The sequence below is a fragment of the Mirounga leonina genome, unplaced genomic scaffold (assembly GCF_011800145.1).
Source record: "Mirounga leonina isolate KUSES-001 unplaced genomic scaffold, KU_Mleo_1.0 Mir_125, whole genome shotgun sequence".
NCBI lineage: Eukaryota > Metazoa > Chordata > Mammalia > Carnivora > Phocidae > Mirounga > Mirounga leonina.
In genome coordinates, this window is record NW_023270305.1 from 41,853,532 (window position 1) to 41,880,745 (window position 27,214).

General features: G+C 37.0%; 1 protein-coding gene and 1 pseudogene across 3 annotated transcripts in view; both read right to left on the bottom strand.

Annotated features, from left to right (window-relative positions):
* The window catches only part of ALMS1 (ALMS1 centrosome and basal body associated protein), a 213,235-nt gene that overhangs the window by 164,874 nt on the left and 21,147 nt on the right, over positions 1-27,214 (bottom strand). For all 3 annotated transcript variants that reach the window (XR_004678529.1, XM_035001297.1, XM_035001296.1), the window contains exons 2-4: positions 20,524-20,649; positions 11,244-11,439; positions 810-927 (exon numbers count right to left, since the gene is read on the bottom strand). Coding sequence is in view for 2 of the 3 variants with exons in the window: in XM_035001297.1 (XP_034857188.1) it covers positions 810-927; positions 11,244-11,439; positions 20,524-20,649 (440 nt within the window). In the remaining variant the exon portion in view is untranslated. The remainder of the gene's footprint in view (positions 1-809; positions 928-11,243; positions 11,440-20,523; positions 20,650-27,214) is intronic.
* Positions 29-146, bottom strand: LOC118008365 (annotated as a pseudogene).

Genomic DNA, 27,214 nt, shown 5'->3' on the forward strand with positions numbered 1-27,214 from the left:
AGGAATATATTCATACTACCAAAAAAGATTAAATTAAAAATTCAAACTTTACTATTTAAAATGTTTATCACCTACCATAATTTAATTAGCAATAATCGCGCCTCAGATAAACCTCATTGGCTACAATACTGCCACTGCGCAAAGCTTACCGTAATTTAATACTCACTTAACTTTCACTAATTCTTTCACTAGCCATTTACTGGGCTCTTGAAAACCCCTTAAGAGGTGATCTACTCCTAAAACACAGCAGTAACCTAATTATTGGTTGACTATTATATACAGAACACTTTTTCATAATTAATTTTAAGGTAATACATAGCAGAAGGGCAAAGGTTTTTACTCTGTAAACATCTTCAGGTGTTTTTTTTAAACACTTTTATTTGAGAATAGTTGACACACATTATTACATTAGTTTCAGGTGTACAACACATGTCATGGTTAAGCACTGCAGAATGAATAGAACTGTCAAAACACTACGTTGTTCACCTGAAACTAACATAATGTTATATGTCAACTATACTTCAATAATAAAAATTTAAAAATAAACTATGCATAAAATGCTAAAATACATTAAAAATTAAATAAACTACAGTTGCCTGGCTCATTTTTACACACGTATTACTATACCATATTAATACGCATCATGTCTTAACTTAGGGCCTTGTTACCTTCCAAGTGTGTGCTGAAAATATCTAACCCCCACTCCAAAGTCTCACCTTAGCCTGAAGTCATTAATATTAGCAACAACTTAGAACAAGAAAAGAAAGAGTAGAAAGTTTACATGCAAATAAAAAAATAAATCACCCTACCTCAGAGGTGCAAAATCTAGTTCACTCTGTTGAAATAAGGAATCAGACCCAAACTCTTGATCCTGTGTCAAACATGTCAGCAAAGGCAAATCAGGAGAAGCAAAGTTGTCTTGAATGACTGCAAAGTTTCAAGTATAAAAATGTTGGGAATGCTGAAAGTTAACTGCTTAGCTTCCTCACGTACTACTTTAAAGAACCTAAATACACAGCCATCTGGAAGATTCTACAAGCATCAGAATGATAACATAACAGTAGCAGCAGCAACTCCCATTTATTCATCACCTGAAAAGTTTCAGGCACTTAACGTACAAAATTTCAATGATAACCCTGAAGGACAGGTATTACTATACCCATCTTACAGCTGAGGAAACAGGATTATAAAATTTAAGAAATATTAATTTGCCCACATTCAAATAGCTTTAAGTGTTCGAATGAGAACTGAACCTAAACACTCTCTTAGCAAGTGCTCTTAACCATTATGAGTGTTTCCTTCCGTCTTAAATCAAAGTGTAGTCCATAGGTTCCTGGGCATCCCTAAGACATTCTTAGGAGGTGCCTAGAGTCAAAATTATATTCAAAATAATATTAAGATGTCATTTGCCTTATTCACTCTCATTCTCTCACAAGGGTATGGTAGAATTTTCCAGAAGCTACATCATCTATGATATTAGCAACATACTGAATGCAAAAGCAGATATCAGAATCTACCTCTCTTCTCTTAGGTTAAACATTACAGAGATTTTTTTTCTTAAATAAAACAATGCTACTCCTCTAAATATTTTTGTTTTGGAAAATACTTTTCTTAAAAAATATATAGGGGCGCCTGGGTGGCTCAGTTGGTTAAGCGACTGCCTTCGGCTCAGGTCATGATCCCGGGAGTCCCGGGATCGAGTCCCACGTCAGGCTCCCTGCTCAGCAGGGAGTCTGCTTCTCCCTCTGACCCTCCTCCCTCTCATGCTCTCTGTCTCTCATTCTCTCTCTCGCAAATAAATAAAATCTTAAAATAAATAAAATAAATAAATATGTAATTCGTGTTAACATGCAATGGAGCTATTATTTTTTAATGAGTTAATAAATATTTTAGAAATTTCTAAGTTTTAATTTCTAACATGGGAAGTATCAACAACCCACATAAACAAAAGCTCTTTGAAGTCCTTGGTAATTTTAAAGTATGTAAAGGAGTCCTGAGACCAAAAAGTTTGAGAACTGCTGATTTAAAGGAAAAATAAGTCTTGTGGATTCCTGAATGTCAGCTTAAATAATTCTTATTATATGTGCCTAAATATGTACAAACTAGGTATAAACTCCTTATTACTTACACCATTTACATAACTATAAAAACAAAAACAAAATTTTAATAGAACTAAGATTAATTTAACTGAATAGGTGATGTTTTGCTAGAACTAAACGTTCTTTCATTATGAATGTAATACCATTGCTACAGTATACTTTCTTGATTTCGGAACACCTATAATTCTGCATGGTACACCTTCCCTATCGTAACTGTCATACTCTTGTTTTAATTTTTGGTGTGGCTGCTTACCACCTAGATTGTCAACTCCACATCCACTTTATTCACAGCTGTATCTGCAATGCCTACCAAAGTACTTGCTACACTTAGTCACTCAAAACAGAATTATTTATTTACTGAATGAATTTATTAAAAATGAAGCAGAATGAGAATGATAACCTTGACTACCAAGGACTAGTTGGTATGATTCCTCTTTGACCTTGGCTTACAGACTCAGTCTTAAACCTTCATAACAGAAAAGTCTTTCATCCCTCTAAGAATCATGAAGGTTGTTAACAAAGATCCCACATTTCCTCACATTTAGAAAACTGCTGATGGCTTGGATCACTCTTTTTTGAGATAATTAACTGTTCCCGTACCAGTCATCATCATGACATTTGCCACTGGTGAGACCAATACATCCCTCAATAACTGTATTCATGCATAACAAAACAGCAATGATGAAATTTCCTTTAGCTATCAGATCCAGGGATCTGCTCTAATACTTAAAAATGTTCTACTTTATCCATAGTAAATGAGAAGCTGGAGTTCTAAAACCTTACATAGAAAACATTTTAGAAGCCACACTGCACAATCTCCGACCCAATGTTGATATTCTATTAAGAGAATTTTGCTTGACATTTTGCAGTGATATAAAGCACAGTTTTTCTGTTGTTATATGGTCTTTCTACTATTAAATGGCTCTATTAGAAAGTTCTTTCTTTTCTTTTTTTTAAGATTTTATTTATTTATGTCACAGAGAGACACAGCGAGAGAGGGAACACAAGCAAGGGGAGTGGGAGAGGGAGAAGCAGGCTTCCCGCAGAGCAGGGAGCCCGATGGGGGGCTCAATACCAGGACCCTGGGATTATAACCTGAGCCGAAGGGAGATGCTTAACGACTGAGCCACCCAGGCACCCCTAGAAAGTTCTTTCTTATATCAAATTGAAAACAGCCTCCCTATAAGCTATGTATTCTCATTTTAACCTATAGACTAGGAATCAGCAAACATTTTGAAAAGGCCAACTAATAAATATTTTACACTTTGTTGGCCACATATGGTCTTTATCACAGGTACTTCTTTTTGTTTGTTTTTACAATCATTTAAAAATGCAAAAACTATTCTTAGTTCATGGTTGGTACAAAATCAGACCCTTGCACTAGACCTTTATAATACCGATCCTATGGTACTGTTATTTTTCTGTTTACTAGACTGTCTTCCCAAAAGTGGAATAGCTTTCATCTATATATCCCTAGCATCAAACACATGATAAGCACTTAGATATTTGTTAAGCAAATGAATGAATAAATGAAAGGTAAGCTCCTTCCTCTTTAGCTTGCCAGCCCCTCAAACAACTGATTATAGCAAACTCTCCTCTTTCATCTACTGTCATACTCATCTCCTCTCACAAAAGAACTCCTATGCCGTCAACATTTTTTTTTTTAAAGATTTTATTCATTTACTTTAAAGAGAGAGAGAGAGAGCATGCAAGAGGGGGGAGGGACAGAGGGAGATGCAGAGAATCCCAAACAGTCTCCAGACTAAGCATGGAGCCTGATCCCAGGACCGGAGCCAAAACCAAGAGTCGGAAGCTCAACTGCCTGAGCCACTCAGGCGCGCCGCTGTTGACATCTTTCTTAAAATGTGAAACTAAAAGAGACTTTGATGATCTACATCACAAAACACATTGGCGCCAATATTTTGATTTGGACAGCCTTGGCTTATGTTTGAAAAACACTTGTTGAATTAACTCCTATTGGTGCTCCTCTACAAAACTCTGACAAGATAACATCATGGTTAAATCTCATTCCCCTGTCAAAGGCTAATTCTAAAATATGTGGTTGTTGCATATTTTTCAATTTTTGGAAAAAAAAAAAACCTGAATAAAACAGAACAAAATAAAATTGCCTTTGAAAATAGGAGAGATAAAAAGCTTCCAGGACAAACAAAAACTAAAGGAATTTGCAAACACGAAACCGACCCTACAAGAAATATTGAAAGAGGTCCTCTAAGCAAAGAGAGAGCCTAAAAGTAACATAGACCAGAAAGGAACACAGATGATATTAATAGTCACCTTACAGGCAATACAATGGCACTAAATTCACATCTTTCAATAGTTACCCTGAATGTAAATGGGCTAAATGCCCCAATCAAAAGACACAGGTTATCAGATTGGATAAAAAAACAAGACCCATCGATATGCTGTCTGCAAGAGACTCATTTTAGACCCAAAGACACCCCCAGATTGAAAATGAAGCGGTGGAAAACCATTTACCATGCTAATGGACACCAAAAGAAAGCTGGGGTGGCAATCCTTATATCAGACAAATTAGATTTTAAACCAAAGACTGTAATAAGAGATGAGGAAGGACACTATATCATACTTAAAGGGTCTATCCAACGAGAAGATCTAACTATTGTAAATATCTATGCCCCTAACATGGGAGCAGCCAATTATATAAGCCAATTAATAACAAAAGCAAAAGAAACACATTGACAACAATACAATAATAGTTGGGGACTTTAACACCCCCCTCACCGAAATGGAAAGATCATCTAAGCAAAAGATCAACAAGGAAATAAAAAATGACACACTGGACCAAATGGACTTCACAGATATATTCAGAACATTCCATCCCAAAGCAACAGAATACACATTCTTCTCTAGTGCCCATGGAACACTCTCCAGAATAGATCACATCCTAGGTCACAAATCAGGTCTCAACCGGTACCAAAAGATTGGGATCATTCCCTGCATATTTTCAGACCACAATGCTTTGAAACTAGAACTCAATCACAAGAGGAAAGTCGGAAAGAACTCAAATACATGGAAGCTAAAGAGCATCCTACTAAAGAATGAATGGGTCAACCAGGAAATTAAAGAAGAATTTTAAAAATTCATGGAAACAATGAAAATGAAAACACAACTGTTCAAAATCTTTGGGATACAGCAAAGGCAGCCTAAGAGGAAAGTATATAACAATATAAGCCTTTCTCAAGAAACAAGAAAGGTCTCAAATACACAACCTAACCCTACACCTAAAGGAGCTGGAGAAAGAACAGCAAATAAAGCCTAAACCCAGCAGGAGAAGAGGAATAATAAAGATCAGAGCAGAAATCAATGAAATAGAAACCAAAAGAACAGTAGAACACATCAACGAAACTAGGAGATGGTTCTTTGAAAGAATTAACAAGATTGATAAACCTCTGGCCAGACTTATCAAAAGGAAAGAGAAATGACCCAAATCAACAAAATCATGAATGAAAGAGGAGAGATCACAACCAACACCAAAGAAATACAAACAATTATAAGAACATATTATGAGCAACTATATGCCAGCAAATTAGATAATATGGAAGAAATGGATGCACTCCTAGAGATGTATCAATTACCAAAACTGAACCAGGAAGAAAGAGAAAACCTGAACAGACCTATAACCACCAAGGAAATTGAAACAGTAATAAAAAATCTCCCAACAAACAAAAGCCCAGGGCCAGATGGCTTCCCAGGGGAATTCTACCAAACATTGAAAGAAGAACTAATACCTATTCTTCTGAAACTGTTCCAAAAAATAGAAATGGAAGGAGAACTTCCAAACTCGTTTTACGAGGCCACCATTACCTTGATCCCCAAACCAGACAAAGACCCCATCAAAAAGGAGAATTACAAACGAATATCCTTGATGAACATGGATGTAAAAATTCTCACCAAAATACTAGCCAATAAGATACAACAGTACATTAAAAGGATTATTCACCACGACCAGGTGGGATTTATCCCTGGGCTGCAAGGTTGGTTCAACATCCACAAATCAATCAATGTGATACAATACATTAATGAAAGAAAGAACAAAAACCATACGATCCTCTCAAGAGATGCAGAAAAAGCATTTGACAAAGTACAGCATCCTTTCTTGATCAAAACTCTTCAGAGTATAGGGATAGAGGTTACATACCTCAATATCATAAAAGCCATCTATGAAAAACCCACAGTGAATATCATTCTCAATGGGGAAAAACTGAGAGCTTTCCTCCTAAGGTCAGGAACATGGCAGGGATGTCCACTATCACCACTGCTGTTCAACAGAGTATTAGAAGTCCTAGCCACAGCAATCAGACAACAGAAAGAAATAAAGGGCATCCAAACCGGCAAAGAAGAAGTCAAACTCTCATGTTTGCAGATGATATGATACTTTATGTGGAAAACCCAAAAGACTCTACCCCAAAACTGCTAGAACTCATACAGGAATTCAGTAAAGTGGCAGGATATAAAATCAATGCACAGAAATCAGTGGCATTCCTATACACCAACAACAAGACAGAAGAAAGAGAAATTAAGGAGTTGATCCCATTTACAATTGCACCCAAAACCAAAAGATATCTAGGAATAAATCTAACGAAAGAGGCAAAGGATCTGTACTCAGAAAACTATAGAATACTCATGAAAGAAATTGAGGAAGACACAAAGAAATGGAAAAACATTCCATGCTCATGGACTGAAAGAACAAATATTGTCAAGATGTCAATGCTACCTAGAGCAATCTACACATTCAATGCAATCCCCATCAAAATACCATCAACTTTTTTCAAAGAAATGGAACAAATAATCCTAAAATTTGTATGGAACCAGAAAAGACCCCGAATAGCCAGAGGAATGTTGAAAAAGAAAAGCAAAGCTGGCGGCATCACAATTCCGGACGTTAAGCTCTATTACAAAGCTGTCATCATCAAGACAGTATGGTACTGGCACAAAAACAGACACATAGATCAATGGAACAGAATAGAGAGCCCAGAAATGGACCCTCAACACTATGGTCAACTAATCTTTGACAAAGCAGGAAAGAATGTCCAATGGAAAAAAGACAGTGTCTTCAGAAACGGTGTTGGGAAAATTGGACAGCCACATGCAGAAGAATGAAACTGGACCACTTCCTTACACCACACATGCAAATAGACTCAAAATGGTTGAAAGACCTAAATGTGAGACAGGAGTCCATCAAAACCCTAAAGGAGAACACAGGCAGCAACCTCTTTGACCTCAGCCACAGCAACTTCTTCCTAGAAACATCGCCAAAGGCAAGGGAAGCAAGGGCAAAAAGGAACTATTGGGACTTCATCAAGATAAAAAGCTTTTGCACAGCAAAAGAAACAGTCAACAAAACCAAAAGACAACCGACAGAATGAGAGAAGATATTTGCAAATGACATATCAGATAAAGGGCTAGTATCCAAAATCTATAAAGAACTTCTTAAACTCAACACCCAAAGAACAAATGATCCAGTCAAGAAATGGGCAGAAGACATGAACAGACATTTTTCCAAAGAAGACATCCAAATGGCCAACAGACACATGAAAAAGTGCTCACATTGCTCGGCATCAGGGAAATCCAAATCAAAACCTCAATGAGATATCACCTTACACCAGTCAGAATAGCTAAAATTAACAAGTCAGGAAATGAAAGATGCTGGTCGGGATGTGGAGAAAGGGGAACCCTCCTACACTGTTGGTGGGAATGCAAGCTGCTGCAGCCACTCTGGGAAACAGTATGGACGTTCTTCAAAAAGTTGAAAATAGAGTTACCATATGATCCAGCAATTGCACTACTGGGTATTTACTCCAAAGATACAAATGTAGGGATCCGAAGGGGTACATGCACCCCAATGTTTATAGCAGCAATGTCCACAATAGCCAAACTGTGGAAAGAGGTAAGATGTCCATTGACAGATGAATGGATAAAGAAAATGTGGTGTATATATATACAATGGAATATTACGCAGCCATCAAAAGGAATGAAATCTTGCCATTTGCAATGATGTGGATGGAACTGGAGGGTATTATGCTGAGCGAAATAAGTCATCAGAGAAAGACATGTATCATATGACCTCACTGATATGAGGAATTCTTAATCTCAGGAAACAAACTGAGGGTTGCTGGAGTGGTGGGGGTGGGAGGGATGGGGTGGCTGGGTGATAGACATTGGGGAGGGTATGTGCTATGGTGAGCACTGTGAATTGTGCAAGACTGTTGAATCACAGATCTGTACCTCTGAAACAAATAATATATTATATGTTAAAAAAAAAAAAAGATAGCAGGAGGGGAAAAATGAAGGGGGGGAAATTGGAGGGGGAGATGAACCATGAGAGACAATGGACTCTGAAAAACAAACTGAGGGTTCTAGAGGGAAGCGGGGTGGAAGGATGGGTTAGCCTGGTGATGGGTATTAAAGAGGGCACGTTCGGCATGGAGCACCGGGTGTTATATGCAAACAATGAATCATGGAACACTACATCAAAAACTAATGATGTAATGTACGGTGATTAGCATAACATAGTAATTAAAAAAAGAAAAAAGAAAAGTCTGATGCATCAATTTCCTCTGCCTTCCCAGTTTTGTTCCATGGCACCTTCATCTGAAAGTTCATGAACACTTGTTCCAGGAGAAAAAGACAGAGGCCATCTACAAATGGAACATCTCAGGGTGCTAGAGGAAGAAGGGAGGAGAACTATAATGGGAGGGCTACTTATGTCCAAATGAATTTATTGCCACTCAAGGTCCATTACCAGGAACTACTGGGGATTTCTGGAGAATGGTGTGGGAAACCAGAACGAAAACATCAGTAATGCTAACGCAGTGTTTTGAAAAAGGGCGGATCAGATGCTATCAGTATTGGCCAGAGGACAACAAACCAGTTACCGTCTTTGGAGATAGAGTGATTACGAAGCTAATGGAGGATGTTCAAATAGATTGGACAATCAGGGATCTGAAAATTGAAAGGCATGGAGATTACATGACTGTTCGACAGTGTAACTTTACTGCTTGGCCTGAGCATGGGGTCCCGGAAAACAGTGCCCCTCTAGTTCACTTTGTAGAACAGATCTGAGCAAGCAGAGCACATGACACCACACCCATGATTGTTCACTGCAGTGCTGGAGTTGGAAGAACTGGTTTTTATTGCTCTGGACCACTTAACACAACATATAAATGACCACGATTTTGTGGATATATATGGATTAGTAGCTGAATTGAGAAATGAAAGAATGTGCATGGTCCAGAACCTGGCACAGTATATCTTTTTATACCAATGCATGCTGGATCTCTTATCAAGTAAAGGAAGTAATCAGCTCATCTGTTTTGTTAACTATTCAGCACTTCAGAAGATGGACTCTTGGGATGCTATGGAAGGTGATGTTGAGCTTGAATGGGAAGAGAACACCATGTAAATATCCATACCAAAGATTACAACTGGAAGATATTTTCAAATCCCAGGGGCCAAAATTTCCCCCTCATCCTTCTGAATTGAAATGTGCAACCTTAAAGAAAGCTCTATGTTTCTGTTACTGTGCTTTACTAAATGGATTGACATTTTAGGAATACTTCTAGGAAATAGCTAATTCAGCATAGTCATTTTGCTTTGTACAGAATAAATACGCATTGAAAATGTTTAAGAAAAGAGATCCCAGAGATTTTTGAAGTCTTCCATATTTTTGGAATGAGCCAAATAGAAAATGATCATGAGATTAGCATGAATGTTTCCAGGTAAATTTTCCCCACATATTGGATTGAATCTTGAACAAGAATTGTAAATGTTGATTCGGTCATGTTATTTTGGCCTCCAGGGTGTTAACGTTCCTTGTGGATAACTTCCAGGACTGTCCTAATGCTCTGTACTTCCGTGTACACCCCTGGGTTTTGAATCCTCTGTTTTATGAGTGCTGAGATATCATCTCGGGATCTCCATCAGCTGAACAGTAACCCCTTGACACTGCCGGGATTACTCAGCCTTTATACAACACACAGTAGCTCTTCAGGGACACTTAGGGCTATTTAAGTTGCTTTGTGATCTTTAGTTTGAAAAACAAAAGAAAAATGAAACAGTGCGATTGCTCTTGGGAAGCTGTAGAGTACTTTGTACTGTCTACATTTGTACCTTTTCCAGGACTAGTTGTACCACTATGCTGTATCATTAAATACATGGTTAAATGTGTCAAAAAAAATAATAATATTGCCTTTATTATCATTTAGGCATAAAAAATTGAAATTACCATAATGGTTAAGCACTCTTCTATATCCACACTACCCAAAGTAGTAATAGCACAATTCTATTTCCTACCCTGATAATCTGAGAGGTACTTAAAAGTTTACCTTTAGTAAAGAGCTATTAAATCAGTTCCATATTAAGCAGAGGAAACCAGTAAGATCTACCTCAGACAAGTCATTCAACCACTTTATCTCACTTTTGGGGTCTGAAAACTGAGAATAACATGCCTTAACTAATTCTAAGAATCTAATGAAGCAAGCTTAAACATTTGTTTTGTTTTTTTAAGGATCATGGAGGCTCCATTGCTGAGAGAAGCTGTCAAAGGATAATATATAGTTTACCCCAAGAAAAAATCCACAAATTCACAGCTGAGGAGGTATACTCACTAGAGAGGAAGTTATTACCTTTCTGCCTTCTGTGAGGAATAGGACATAATGAAGGGCAGGTGCACATTTAACATAACCAGACCAGCTGGCCAGTGTAGAAAACCAGAAATAAGCTAATACCTTTGAGGATGGCTCTACAGAGCTCCTCAACTCATGAAAGGATTTAGGGGCGCCTAGGTTGCTCAGTCAGTTAAGCATCTGACTTTTGGCTTCAACTCAGGTCATGATCTCTCAGTGGAGAGATCGAGCCTTGTGTCGGGCTCCACGATCACTGCGGAGTCTGCTTCAGATTCTCTCTCCCTCTTCCCTCTGCTTCTCCCCACCCCGATCGCTCACGTGCTCTCTCTCTAAAATAAATAAATAATCTTTAAAGGAAGGAAGGAAGGAAGAGAAAAGAAAAGAAAGAGAAGGAAGAGATTTAGATGCAAGACCTAAAGTCCCCGAAAAGTATTTTACGAGTATGAGTTATTACTACTAGTTAAAAATAAAGAGGCATTACCTAGCAGCGGCGAACATAAGAGACCTCTTTTGGCTTCCTTTACTTGATTTTCTGGTTGGGTCAATATACCTTCCTCCACAGAGGTGAAGTCTGTCACTTCGGTCCCTTCCTCTCTCATATTAAACCTGGTCTGGGTTATATCCAAGGTGTGGGAAGAGTCCATTTCTTGAGGCAGATAATGCCAAGATTCTGTTCCCTAAAACAATAATTTTGAAGGAAAATATGCTAAGTCATTAACTGAGTTACCATATACATTAATATTTAGATTTAAATATCCATCCACTCGGGCGCCTGGGTGGCTCAGTTGGTTAAGCGACTGCCTTCGGCTCAGGTCATGATCCTGGAGTCCCGGGATCGAGTCCCACATCAGGCTCCCTGCTCAGCAGGGAGTCTGCTTCTCCCTCTGACCCTCCTCCCTCTTATGCTCTCTGTCTCTCATTCTCTCTCTCGCAAATAAATAAATAAAAAAATTTAAATATCCATCCACTCATGTAGCATTTAGCTTCTATATGATAACATTCTCATCATGGTGTTTTTGGAGAAAGTAAAACTGTTCTTTCTGTATGTTTTTTGCAATATTAACTACATTTTAGACCTCTTCTCATCACTACCCATCTTTTAATGTGAGATATCACTAGCATTTCTGCTATTCATTAACAGTTCTCTTCACTATAACAATACATTTGGTTCTACATGATGAAACCTTACAATTTGATTACAAGACTGAAAAAGATTTTCCAAACCTAAAGCTATAAGATGCTCTACATGTGACCACTTTACTGAATTCTTAATTAGCAATACTGGTTTCTAGTGGACTCTTGGCTCTTCTCATTATGTAAGATTATCACATCATTCATGAATAATGATACAAAATGTTTACTCTTACATTAGTGGCAAGATTCAGAGCAAAGCTTCTCAAGCTATCTATGGGAAAAAACAATTTTTCCTACTTCCAATTCTAACATTTTATTAAAATACTAATAAAAATTAGTAATCAATAAGTCTGTAAAAATAATAAACCAACTAATAAAAAATAAAAACTAGAAAATTAAATTTAAAAGATATATAAGCCCAAAATATAAAACACAAAGCCAAATGTCTGATTTTTAGTTCTAAAAAACAAAATTACTCTGTCAAATTTATAAAAGTTTCTAAATAGTTCTATATTCTTGTACTTATCTCTTGACAACCAGTTCATGAACTGGCACCAATCCACAGACCACGCTAAGTAGCAATGTTGAATTAAAGACTATCTGAAACTAATGATGTTCTATATGTTGGCTACTTGAATTTAAATAAAAAAAAGACTAATGGTAAACAATTTTATCGGCATTTTTCTTTTAAATTTGGTATTGGTTAGTAAAGATATTCTTCTTATCATGCTATGAAAGTACACTTTTATTTTCGTATTTAATTAATTTGATTAGGAATGAACTCTAAATTTGATCAAACTATAATGCAGTATCTTTTTTCCCCAATTAAGTCTGATAATGTATTGTAATAAATTTCTTTCCAGTGCAACATTCCTTACTTGGCAGTGGCAGATCAGACTTTTAATCATATTTACGAGCACACTCTTTAACGTTTCCACTCACATATAGTCTTAAGATTAATCAGGATTTTCGAATGCCTTGCTTTGTTTTCTAACCTTATTCCATAACTTTATCCCATATTTGTTTAAGATTTTATTTGAGACAGAGAGAGAAAGAGAGAGAGAGAGAATGAGCATGAGCAGGGGGAGGGGCAGAGGGAAAGGGAGAAGCAGACTCCCCACCAAGCGCAAAGCCCAACGTGGGGCTCGATCCCAGGACCCTGAGATCATGACCTGAGCCGAAGGCAGATGACTGACTGAGCCACCCAGGCACCCCAACCTATTGATTTTCATTGTTTGTAAATAGTCTATTACTGTACTTTTCTTTCTTAACCAATTCAAATGTTTTCTTAAGAGAATATAAATTTTTTATTCCCAAATAACCCAAAATCTATAAAAAGATGTATTATAATTTAGAATGATGTTCTCAGCACTTTCATCTTTGAAGTTATTAGTTAAAATTACCATTACTTAAAATCATTAATTAAATATTCTTTTAGTAAGTTAACTATCCACTACCTATTATCAGTTATATAAATATATGCAGAAAAAAGAACAACTGGAGTAATATTCTAAAACAATAACACTACTAATCTACAGCTTGTGGGATTACAGAACAGTAGACCTTTGACATTCCAAAATATCTCAATCCCTGCTATGTTGGATAAATTAGTCCAACCTAGAGCATAAAAATCACTGCTGGAAACATGTTTTTTAGGTTTTTAATACCTGGAAATGAAAGGTGATTGGTTTTAAATTTTTTCTTTTGAGAGTACTCGATTCTGTAGAGCATAGCAAACCAAAGAAGTGTTTTAAAGCAGGGGAATTCCAGTCATTGTGTGACTCTCACTACAGAAAAATCTCTAGTCCCCAACTCATCTCTCAGCCTCCTTGAGCATGGTTTGAGCCTAGTCCCATTGTTTATTCCTCACTCCAAAGAGACAGGTATCTGTTGGCTCTCCTGCCCATCCTCTGGCCTCATCAGATCACTACTCTAGCTCAACTTCAGTAATTCTTTAACCTCATTAAGACAATTATCCTATCACATTAACACTTCTCATAATTCCTTTCTTTCCTGTATTTCCCTCTTGACCACTCTGAAAGTTCATAGTCATCCTTATAACCACTGCCTTGCAAACATCTTTAACTTCCCTGCCCTTTTCTCCCACTATCCTATTGGCCTGGTAAAAGCTCAGTTCTCTAGTTGAACCTTCTCCTTATCTGAATCTAAACACCAGCACATCGCTGAGTAAAGCACAAACCCAAATGTTTTTTCCCTTAAACTGATGACATTAAACCTCAAGGGCACTCAGCATTGCCTAGAAATCCTACTACATTTTCCCGGTAAACTGACTTGCTAAAATGACTTCACTTTCTCTCCTCAGAACTACTGAACTCTCCTTCCTCATTTTCAACTGATGACCTCATCTCCTACTTCAATTAAGTGAAGAGCAGGAGATGGAACTTCCTTATCTTCCTATCACCAGATCTACAACCCCATTTTTACCTTGTGACTTAAAAAAGTCTCTGTACCTACCAAAGGCCTTCCCATCTCATTCCATTCTTTTCAACAACTGCCTTCCTATATGATTCTCCTGCTTTCATCCATTTTCCCTCTCTACTAAATCATTCCTCTCCCCAAGCAAACATATTTATAATGGAAATATAATTTCCCATCATAAAATAAAGTTATAAAACATCCCTGTTCAACATTCCTTCTCTTGAGGTTTTTTTTCTTTTTCTTTTTTTTTAAAGTTTTTAGTTTTTATTTAAATCTCAGTTAACAGGGACACCTGGGTGGCTCAGTAGGTTGGGCGTCCGCCTTCAGCTCAGGTCATGATCCCAGGGTCCTGGGATCGAGTCCCACATTGGGCTCCTTGCTCCATGGGGAGCCTGCTTTTCTCTCTGCCTCTGCCTCTCTCTCTCTGTCTCTCTCTCTCTCATGAATAAATAAATAAAATTATAAAAAAAAAAATCTCAGTTAACACAGTGTAATATTAGTTTCAGGTGTACCATTTAGTGATTTAATACTTACATACAACACCTAGTGCTGGTCACAAGTTTCTGTATAATTTTGTTGCTGTTTCTATCAAACAATGGTTGCTTGTGTTATGCCTTTTAATCAATATAAAAAGGCCCTCAAATCTCTAATGTTTTACATAAACACATTTTGAGAGAGAAATAAAGATTAGAGATATAAATTTGGATTTTTAAGTATACAGATATATTTAACCCCCCAGATCTAGATGAGAAATAAAACACCCCAACACTTCAAGCAGAAGTCAAAAACTCAAATGTGTACAGGGCCAGGGAGGTAACAGAAGTGAGTAAATCCACCTGGAATTAGAGTGGTGGGACCTGTGGCCAAATACGCACTGCATACACACTTTAAAGTATTCTATTTCAAAACTTTAAAAACACTGTGCCAAAAAAAATTTTTTTTTCCCCTGAAAACCACATTTGGCCATTATTCAGGCCCACAGCTTGCAACCTTTGATTTCAAAGTTTAACGGGGGGGGGGGGGGGGGGGGGGGGGAGATAAAGCAGCAAAGGAAACTAAGAATAGCAGAAAAGTAGAAAGAAAACTAGTAGAAGCTAAGAAAGGAAATGATTTTAAGAAGTTATGCAATGGTTAACAGTGTCAAAGCTATTTATTGCAGTTAAAATGAGGACAGAGAAGTGCTCACTGTATTCAGCTATACAAATGTTGGCAAAACTTGCTTTCACAGAGTTGAGGTCAGAACACAAAGTAGATTAAGTAAAATAATAAGTAGATCCTAACCAGTGATATAAGGTACATATATTAAAAAGGAAAAAAATACAGTTGATATAATTGTCTACTTAGAAAGTCCTAGGGGCGCCTGGGTGACTCAGCTGATGAGGCGTCTGACTCTTGATTTCAGGTCAGGTCATGATCTCAGGGTCATGTGATCGAGCCCCAGCAGACTCTCTGCTGGGTGTGGAGCCTGTTTGGGATTCTCTCTCTCCTTCTGCCCCTCTCTGCTCTCTCTCCCTCTCTCAAAAAATAAAAATAAAAAAGTCCTAAAAAAATCTACAAAAGAGCTACTCCTAAAACCAGTAAATGTGATTAGCAAGGTCACAGGATACAAGTTCAATATAGTCATTTATATCTTCATATACTTACAATCAATAGGAAATTGAAATTTTTAAAAACATCAATAAAATTAATTATACCTTAATAAATGTTTTTTAAATAAAAGAAAAAGGTCAGTCTAACACAAATGTGTTCAGTTTGGTACACCGAAGACAACAAAACACTGATGAAAAAATTAAACACCTAAATGAAACTGAAAGAACCGTTGTGTTTGTGGATTAGAGAACTCAAATATTATTAAGATGTCAATTCTCTCCAAATTGATGTATAGACTCAAGGCAATCTTAATCAAAATTCCAGCAGGCTTTTTTAATAGACAAGTTGATTCTAACATTTGTACAGAAATTAAAAGAATCTAACATAAACAAAACCATTTTTCAAAAGAGGAACAAAGTGTGAGAACTCACACTACCTGATTTCAAGACAGTATAGTAATTAAGAGTGTGGGATTGGCATGACAGACATATAAATCAATGGAATAGAGTCCAGAAATAGACCAACACATATACAGTCAATCTGTTTTTGATAAAGATGCCAAGGAAGCACTAGACAAAAAGATAGTATTTTTAGCAAATGGTGTTGGAATGACAATTAAATATTCATATGTAAAAAAATAAAGCTGGACCCTTACTTCACATCATATACAAAAACCAACTCAAAATGGATTACAGATAATAAATGTAAAACTAGAACTATAAAACTTCAGAAACAGTGGTTCGCAACTGGGTAAAATTTTCACACTCCCTTTTCCCTCCACCACAGGACATTCGGCAATGTTTGGAGACATGTTTCATGGTGGATTACTACTGATATCTAGTGGGGAAAGGTCAAGGAGGCTGCTAACCACTACAACATACAGGACAGCTCCACACAATAAGGAACTATCTAGCCCAAAATGTCAAAAGTGCCAAGGTTGAGAAACCTTGTTCTAGAAAAATATATAGGATAAAATCTTTTTGGCATAGGATTAGGAAAAAATTTCTCAGAACACAAGAATACAAACCATAAAAAAAATCCAAAATCTATACACCAACTTCATCAAAATCAAACTTCTGTTCTTCAAAAGATACATAAAATTCATTTTTTATGTGTTTTTTTTTTTAAGATTTTATTCATTTATTTGTCAGAGAGAGAGCACAAGCAGGGGGAGTGGCAGGCAGAGGGAGAAGCAGACACCCCACTGAGCAGGAAGCCCAATGTGGGGCTCAATCTCAGGACCCTGGGATCATGACTTAAGCTGAAGGCAGACGTTTAACCAACTGAGCCACCCAGGCATCCCGATACATAGAATTCAAAGAAAAACCATAGAGTGGGAAAAAATACTTGCAAAATACGCATTTGATAAAGTTGCATCTAGAATTTATAAAGAACTTCCAAACTCAACAAACGGAATAAATAAGCCATTAAAAATGGGGAAGAGATTTTAAAAGACCCTACATTAAAGAAGAAACATGGGTGGCAAGTAAGCACACAAAAAGATGTACAATATCATTAGTCATTAGGAAAATGCATAGTAAAACCACAATAAGACACCATAATACTCCTACGTGTAAAATGGCTAAAAATTTTAAAACAAAACAACTGGCAATACCAAGAACTGGCAAGGATGCAAATCAACTAGAACTCTCATATATTATGAGGGAAGGCAAAATGGCACAGCCACTTTGGAAAACAGTTTAGTACTTTCTCATAACATTAAATATACAATTACTTTATCAGCCAGCAATCTCATTCCTAACTATTTACCAAGAGAATGAAACCATTTCTCTACCAAAAACCTTCACCTGTATGGAATACTACTCAGCAATAAAAAATTAAAAAGAACCAACTATTGATTCATACAACAATATGGATAAATCTCAAAAGCACGTGCTAAGTGAAAGAAGCCAGATTTGAAAACCTATACACTTTAATTCTGAAAGGGCAAAACTATAAGGACAAAAATCAGATCAGTGGTTGCCAGGGACTAAGGATGGGGAGATGATTGATTATAGTGAGGCACAAGGGAACTTTTCTGGGGTCATGGCAATCTTGTATATCTCAAATGTGGTAGTGGTTATATGACTGTATATATTTGTCAAAGCTCATCAAACTGTATACCTAAAAGAGTGAGGATTGTTGTATTTAAATTCTACATCAATGAGGTTAACATAGCAGGAAATGGAGAGAGAAAATTCTTGAAAATTTCATTTATCAGGGAGCAGAATATTAAACCAAACAGTAGCTGGAGGGGAAGAGAGGATGAGACACTTGTACGCAAGCTGCTGGAGGTGACATGGTCTAGACTGTGACCATGGGATGAGTAACCTAGTAGGGGTAGCAGTTTAGGAGGAGAAATGGAGGAAAAGATCTGTGAAGGTTAGATCAAAGATCCAGGTGTTTTAGGCACTACATGGTTAATATAAGCTGAAGTGAAAGAAACTGAGAACAGTATAACAAAAGCTATAGTTTTCAATGAATAAAGAGAGGTAACTCAGACAACAGCAACAAAGATGAATGAACAGAATAACAAGGAGAAAAGAGGGGAGGAAATAAGAAAGTGGCATAATGCTCCAGCTACGCTGAGGAACCCAGGCATAAAGGCAGAAATAAAGAGCTACAGGATCTATCCATGACATATATTTTATTTTTTTTCATGGCATATATATCATAAGACAGGGACAAAAAGGAAGACACCTATTTTTGGACCATGCTCTACCATAAATATGCCCTCAGAGAATATGAAACTATTTGGGGATATATCCATATATTCATTTCCTAGGACTGCCATAACAAAGTTACACAAATTGGGGGGCTCAAAACAACAGAAATTTATTTTCTCACAGGCTAGAGGTCTGGAGGCTAGAAGTCTGGAATCAAGGTGTTGGCAGGGCCACACTCCACCCAAAGCCTCTAGGGGAGGATCCTTCCTTACCTCTTCTACCCTCAGGTAGCCCAGGCATTCCTTGGCTTGTGGCAGTATATCTCCAGTCTCTGCCTCTGTCTTCACAAGGCTGACTTCTTCCTGTGTGTGTCTCTCTCACATGCTGTTCTCCTCTCTTATGAGGATATCAGTTATATTGGATTAAAGGCCTACCATACTACAGTATGACTTCATCTTAGTTATACCTGTAATCACCCTATTTCTAAATAAGGACACATTCTAAAGTACTGGGGATTAGGACTTTAACACATTTGGGGGCATACAGTTCAATCTATTGCAATCCCCCTTTCATTTAATGGTCCCAGAGTACTATGCACTTTCTGGTCAAGGTTTCTTTTAACCCCTTTCTTTCCCTTGATGATAGCAAATTTCCTTCCTCCATATCTTGCATCAAATGGATAATCACTGCAATTTAGGGGGAATTGAAGGTACCAGAAGAAATCTGATAACCAAGTTATTAGATAATCAACCTTATATATTTAACCATTATGAATAAGGCTACATTTTTCCTCCAACAAACATATGTAAGCTTCTCTCCTATCTGCTCACAAGTTTTCCATTTCTTCTAAATTTATGACTATACTCTAGTGGTTCTCAAAGTGTGGCCCAAAGATCCCTGGCAATCACAGACACTCTTCCAGGAAATCTATGTGCAGCTCCCTTTTCTATGTATCTAAGTAAGGCCAGATTTTTTTTCCAATACTTCAATGTATCCCAACAGACTAAATGCAGAAGCAGATATGAGAATCCAATTGTGATGGTTAATTTTATGTGTCAACTTGGCTGAGCCACCAGGTGGCCAGATATTTGGTTAAACATTATTCTGTATGTCTAGATTAACATCTGATTAACATTTGATCCACAGACTGAGTAAAACAGATTGTCCTTTCCACTGTGGGCAAGACTCATCTAATCCATTAAAGGCCTGAATGGAACAAAAGGCTGAGCAAAACAGAATTCACTCTCTCTGCCTGATGGTCTTAAGGCTGGCACATAGGTCTTCTCCTGCCTTTAGACTTGGATTCAGAATAGAACTTACACCAGTTAGTTCTCCTGGTTCTCAGGCCTTTGGATTCAGACTATGACTATACTATACTATCAGCTCTCCTGGGTCTCCAGGTTGCAGATCTTAGAATTCTCAGCTATCACAAGAGCAAATTCCTTATTTTGTGTGTGTGTGTGTGTGTGTAAGTCTCCTATTGGTTCTGTTTTTCTGGAGAACCCTGTCTAATATACCATCTTTTATTATGCCTGACATTAAAGAGAGACGCAAAAATGTAAAACAATACCACTCTTTCAACTAATTTTTTTGTCTTGGAAAATAGTTTTCATTTTAAAAATACATTATTTATGCTAATATATAATGGGTTTATTATTTTAATATTTTTAAATTTTTAATTTCTAGTAAACTAAATATCAATATAGATAATCCATATGAACAAAAAATGCTTAAAATACCTATGAAGAATGTAAAGGAGTCCTGAGACAAAAAAGAAACACTTAATTATTCTCTATAATTAAAATTGTTAAAGATCTATTAGAAAAATGGAATATTAAAGTAATTCACCTCTTACTATTCTTAACAGCTAAATCAGAATTTCTCATGCTGCTTATGAAAAGAAAAATAGTTTGCCAGTTACACAAGACAGACCTGATCAGCCTTAGACCTCCACCGAGCTGTTTTTTCCACAGAGACCACAGCAGTATCAGAAATCTGTGTCCCACTATTGCCTTGATATAGTGGCTGTTGCCATACATGACAGGTCAATGGAACAATCTGAAAATCAAAAGCAGATTTAAATAGAGTAGTAACAAAATCACTGTTATTAAATAATAATAAACAAAATCTAAACTTTAGCTTATACTTCTCAGATTCTAAAGCACTTTCATAAATATTTACATACATATATATACACATACACTTTCATAAATATATACATACATATATATGTATATATATATAAAACATTTCAACTCCACAACCACTGCCCAAATATATATATAACATTTCAACTCCACAACCACTTTCCAAATTTCTACCTTCACTTAAAAATAAAAAAACAGGAGCACCTGGGTGACTCAGTTGGTTAAGAATCCGACTCTTCCTTTCAGCTCAGGTCATGACCTCGGGGTCGTAAGATCCAGTCTGGTGTCAGGCTCTGTGCTTAGTGCAGGGTCTGCTTGGGATTCTCTCTCTCCCTCTGCCCACCCCTCAGGTTGCCCTCGTGCATGCATGCTCTCTCTCTCTCTCTCAAATAAATAAATCTTTAAAAAAATTAAAAGAGTCTTAAGGTTATCCAGTTAGAACTCAACGTACTTTCCAATAAACCATGGCAGTTCCTTAACCTCAAGAAATAAAAGCAAGCAGAAAAAAGCAAGTTACTTATTTTAAAATCTTACTATTTGAGACACCTAAGAAATGAACTCTAATAATAGGGACTAAAATCAACTCATAGTGGGGACAGTGGGAACAAACATCAGGCTCATTCTGTGAGGTCAGGGGTTGGAGCAGGGCTCCCTCAACTGTGAAAGGCAGCAATAAAAGCTGTGACTACAGCTCAAGGCTGAAGCAATGCAAATGGAAAAGATCCAAGGCAATCAAACAAAAATGAGCTGGGTCAAGTCACCCACTGGTTCAGGGACTGGTTCCTGAGATTTTCTCCAATATTCCTGGATAATAAAAATCCAAAGCTTCAATATAAGACCTCTTTTTTAAAAAAGCAGCCACAAGGAGCAAAGTAAAGACAACCACAAAACACCAGGTAGTGAAGGATACATCAAAAGAGAAAACAAAAAAACACTCCTACTAGAAATGCAATTACAAACTATACTTTCAAAAAACTTTAAAATGAGTATCTCAGATCCTCAAAGATATAAACCCACAATGTCCATTAAAAGGGAAGTTATAAAAGTAAAACAGGCAGTTAAAGCCAAGAAAAGACGAATGCTAACAAAATATTAATAACCACAAATGTGAAAGAGCCTCTGAAGGAAATCCAAGGCCATCAGATTTTTTCCAGATTTAAAACACTGTTACTACACTAACAAAACATTTTTACAGAGGGAACTTATAAAAATATGTTTTTGGTCACAGAAAGGCCAGCTTATTTAAAATCTATTCAATAACTAAAGAGATTTCTAAGATATCAATTCTTCCAAGACGTTTTTCAAATGCAGTCCGGCAATCTGAAATCCTTAAATATGTAACAATACAGCCAATGTTCTGGCACAGCCTTCTTTGAGCCCTCCAGGAAAGAACGCCAACATAAATGTTCAAAATGGCTAGTCACTGCAGCTAAATAATGCTGGTTGTGGACCAAGGGGTCTTGCCTTTGAAAAGAGCTGCTTCACAACAGCTTATAAAAAAAGAGAGTTCAATTCATTAGAATATCTATAGGAAACTAATGAATGATAAAATATTAAGAAACTAGCACTTTGAGAACTAACCCAATGTATGATAAAACGAACATTACCCCTCACTTTTATCAGTTTAAAGAAAACCTGAAAATTAAAATTAAATGTTAAAAGAAAACCTCTTATTAAAATTAAATGTTAAAAGAAATCCATTCCCCAGACTTCCTATTTTTATCACCTATCTGTTTAGACGTCATCAAGAAAACTAATTTCTAACACATTCCTATATGTTTGATCAACTTTCCCACTATTGCCTCTGAATATAACCCAAATAATTGAAGATTCTTAAGATTAATGCTTCAAAACTAAGCAGGTGTCATCAGCTCTTCATCTGAGATTAAATGTTTTTTGGTATAAATTAACAGTTTGAAAGAGCCCTTCCCAGAATAAGTTTTTAATATTAAAGGTTAGTAGTCTTCCAAATATAAGCTGCCTATGAGATAAACACTTAAGATCTAAGGACACATATAGGCTGAAAGTAAAAGGATGGAAAAGGATATTCCATGCAAATAGTAACCAAAAGGGCACAGGAGTACCTATTACAAATTCAGACGAAAAAGATTAAAATCATAAAAGGGTCAAATCACCAAGAAGATAAAGCAATTACAACTATTTATGCACACAACCCCAGAGCTCCCAAATCAATGAGGCAAATTTTTGAAGACTTGGAGAGGGGCGCCTGGGTGGCTCAGTCGCTAGGCGTCTGCCTTCGGCTCAGGTCATGATCCCAGGGTCATGGGATCAAGCGCCACATCGGGCTCCCTGCTCCGCGGGAGGCCTGCTTCTCCCTCTCCCACTCCCCCTGCTTGTGTTCCCTCTCTCGCTGTGTCTCTGTCAAATAATAAATAAAATCTCTAAAAAAAAAAAAAAAGAAAAGAAAAGACTTGGAGAAAAAATACACAGCAACACAATATATTAAAAGACTTCCATACCTAACTTTCAATAATGCATAAAACTACCATACAGAAGAACAATAAGAAAATAGAGGAACTGAACAACACTATACAACAACTGGACCTAACACATATATACAGAACAATCCACCTAAACACAGCAGAATATACATTTTTTTCAAGTACATATGGAACATTCTTTAGGCTAGAACATGTTAGGCCACAAAAGTCTTAACAAACTCAAGAAGACTGACATACAGTGTCTTTTCCAATCACAATGGAATGAAACCAGAAATCAAGAGCACAGAAAAAACTGGAAATTTCCACAAATATATGGAAATTAAACACCACACTCTTTAAAAAACCAATAGGTCAAACAAGGGAAAATAAAAAAAACTTTGACACAAATGAATATGAAGATACAAAATACCAGAACTTATGGGATGCCAAAAGCAGTGCTAAAGGGAAATTTACAGCTGTAAAGGCATACATTAAAAAAAAAAAAAAAAAAGCAAGAGATAGTCCAAGACGGTGGAGGAGTAGGAGACCTTAGTTTCGTCTGGTCCCAGGAATTCAGCTAGATAGCTATCATATCATTCTGAACACCTGCAAACTCAACCAGAGATCTAAAAAAAGAATAGCTGCAACTCTACAAATAGAAATGAGTCCACTTTCTACAAGACAGAATGATAAGATGGAAAAAACTCACCTCAAAAAAGAGAACAAGAGGCAGTACTGACTGCCAGGGACCTAATCAGTACAGATATAAGTAAGATGTCAGAACTAGAGTTCAGAATAATGATTATAAAGATACCACCTGGGGGGCACCTGGGTGGCTCAGTCATTAAGCATCTGCCTTCGGCACAGGTCATGACCCCAGGGTCCTGGGATCGAGCCCCGCATTGGGCTCCCTATCCCACAGGAAGTCTGCTTCTCCCTCTCCCGCTCCCCCTGCTTGTGTTCCCTCTCTCGCCGTGTCTCTCTCTGTCAAATAAATAAAATCTTTAACAAAAAAAAAAAAAAAAAAAGATACTACCTGGGCTTGGAAAAAGCATAGAAGACACAGAGAATCCCTTTCTGGAGAAACAAAAGAACTAAAATCTAATCAAGTCAAAATCAAAAAGGCTATTAATGAGATGCAATAAAAAATGGAGGCTCTAACTGCTAGGATAAATAAGGCAGAAGAATTAGTGATATAGAAGACCAAAGGATGGAGAATAAAGAAGCTGAGAAAAAGATAAACAACTACTGGATCATGAAGGTAGAATTCGAGAGATAAGTGATACCATAAAGCAAAATAATACTAGAATTGGGATCCCAGAAGAAGAGAAAAGGAGGGGGTAGGAGGTATATTGGAAAAAATTATAGCAGAGAACTTCCCTAACCTGGGGAAGGAAACAGGCATTCAACTCCAGGAGGCACCGAGAACCCCCCTCAACATCAATAAAAATAGCTCAACACCCTGACATATAATAGTGAAACATGCAAATCTCAGAGACAAAGAGAAAATCCTGAAAGCAGCTTAGGACAAGAACCTACAAGGGTAGAAACATCAGACTGGCAGCAGACCTATCCACAGAGATGTGCCAGGCCAGAAAGGACTGGCATGATATACTCAGGGTGCTAAATGAGAAAAATATGCATCCAAGAATACTTTATCCAGCTAGGAGTCATTCAAAATAGAAAGAGAGATAAAAAGCTTCCAGGACAAACAGAAACTAAAAGAATTTGTGTGGGAATGCAAGCTGGTGCAGCCACTTAGGAAAACAGTATGGAGATTCCTCAAAAAGCTGAAAACAGAACTACCCTATGACCCAGCAATTGCACTACTAGGGATTTACCCCAAAGATACAAATGTAGTAATCCAAAGGGGCACCTGCACCCCAATGTTTATAGCAACAATGTCCACAATAGCCAAACTATGGAAAGAACCCAGATGTCCATCGACAGATGAATGGATAAAGATGTGGTGTATATATATACAATGGAATATTACACAGCCATCAAAAAAAAATACCAACAACGTGAATAGAACTAGAGGGTATTATGCTAAGCAAAATAAGTCAGAGAAAGGCAATTATCATATGATCTCACTGATATGTGGAATATGAGAAACAAGCAGAAGATCAGAGGGGAAGAGAAGAAAAAATGAAATAAGATGAAACCAGAGAGAGAGAGAAACCACATGAGACTCTTAATCTCGGGAAACAAACTGAGGGGTGCTCGAGCGGAGGGGGCTGGGGGGAACAGGGTGGCTAGGTGATGGACATTGGGGAGAGTATATGTTGTGGTGAGCACTGTGTATTGTGTAAGACTGATGAATCACAGACCTGTACTCATGAAACAAATAATACATTATATGTTAATAAAGGAGGGCACATGATGTAATGAAAAAAATAAAATAAAATAATTTGTGACCACTAAACCTGCCCTGCAAGAAATATTAAAGGGGATCCTTTAAGCAAAGAGAGAGCCCAAAAGTAACAAAGACCAGAAAGGAACAGAGACAATATACAGAAACAGTGACTTTAAATGTAATACAATGGCACTAAATTCATATATTTCAATAGTTACTCTGAATGTAAATGGGCTAAAAGCCCCAATCAAAAGACACAGGGTATCAGACTGGATAAAAAACAAGACTCATCAATATCCTGTCTGCAAGAGACTCATTTTAGACCCAAAGACACCTCCAGATTGAAAGTGAGATGGTGGAAAACCATTTACCATGCTAATGGACATCAAAAGAAAGCTGGGGTAGCTATCCTTATATCAGACAAATTAGATTTTAAGCCAAAGACTGTAATAAAAGATGAGGAAGAACGCTATATCATAATTAAAGGGTGTATCCAAGAAGAAGATCTAACAATTGTAAATATTTATGCCCCTAAATGGGAGCAGCCAATTATATAAACCAATTAATAACAAAAGCAAAAGAAACACACTGATAGAATAATAATAGGGGACTTTAACACCCTACTCACTGCAATAGATCATCTAAGCAGAAGATCAACAAGGAAACAAGGGCTTTGAGTGACACACTGGACCAGATGAACTTCACAGAAATATTCAGAGCATTCCATCCTAAAGCAACAGAATACACATTCTTCTCTAGTGCACATGGAACATTCTCCAGAATAGATCATATCCTGGATCAAATCAGGTCTCAACCGGTACCAAAAGATTGGGATCATTCCCTGCATATTTTCAGACCACAATGCTTTGAAACCTGAACTCAATCACAAGAGGAAATTTGGAAAGAACTCAAATACATGGAAACTAAAGAGCATCCTACTAAAGAATGAATGGGTCAACCAGGAAATTAAAGAAGAATTTTAAAAATTCATGGAAACAATGAAAATGAAAACACAACTGTTCAAAATCTTTGGGATGCAGGAAAAGTGGTCCTAAGAGGGAAGTATACAGCAATACAAGCCTTTCTCAAGAAACAAGAAAAGTCTCAAATACAAAACTTAACCCAACAACTAAAGGAGCTGGAAAAAGAAGAGCAAATAAAGCCTAAACCCAGGAGAAGAGAAATAATAAAGATTAGAGTAGAAATCAATGAAACAGAAACCAAAAGAACAGTAGAACAGATCAATGAAACTAGAAGCTGGTTTTTGAAAGAATTAATAAGACTGATAAACCCCTGGCGAGACTTATCAAAAAGAAAAGAAAAAGGACCCAAATTTAAAAAAAAAAATTATAAATGAAAGAGGGATCACAACCAACAACACAGAAGAAATACAAACAATTATAAGAACATATTATGAGCAAGGATATGCCAACAAATTAGGCAATCTGGAAGAAATGGATGCATTCCTACAGACGTATAAACTACCCAAACTGAAACAGGAAGAAAAAGAAAACCTGAACAGACTCATAACCGGCAAGGAAATTGAAGCAGTAATCAAAAATCTCAAAAAACAAGAGCCCAGGGCAGATGGCTTCCCAAGGGAATTCTAACAAACATTTAAAGAAGAATTAATTCTGAAGCTGTTCCAAAAAATCAAAATGGAAGGAAAACTTCCAAAC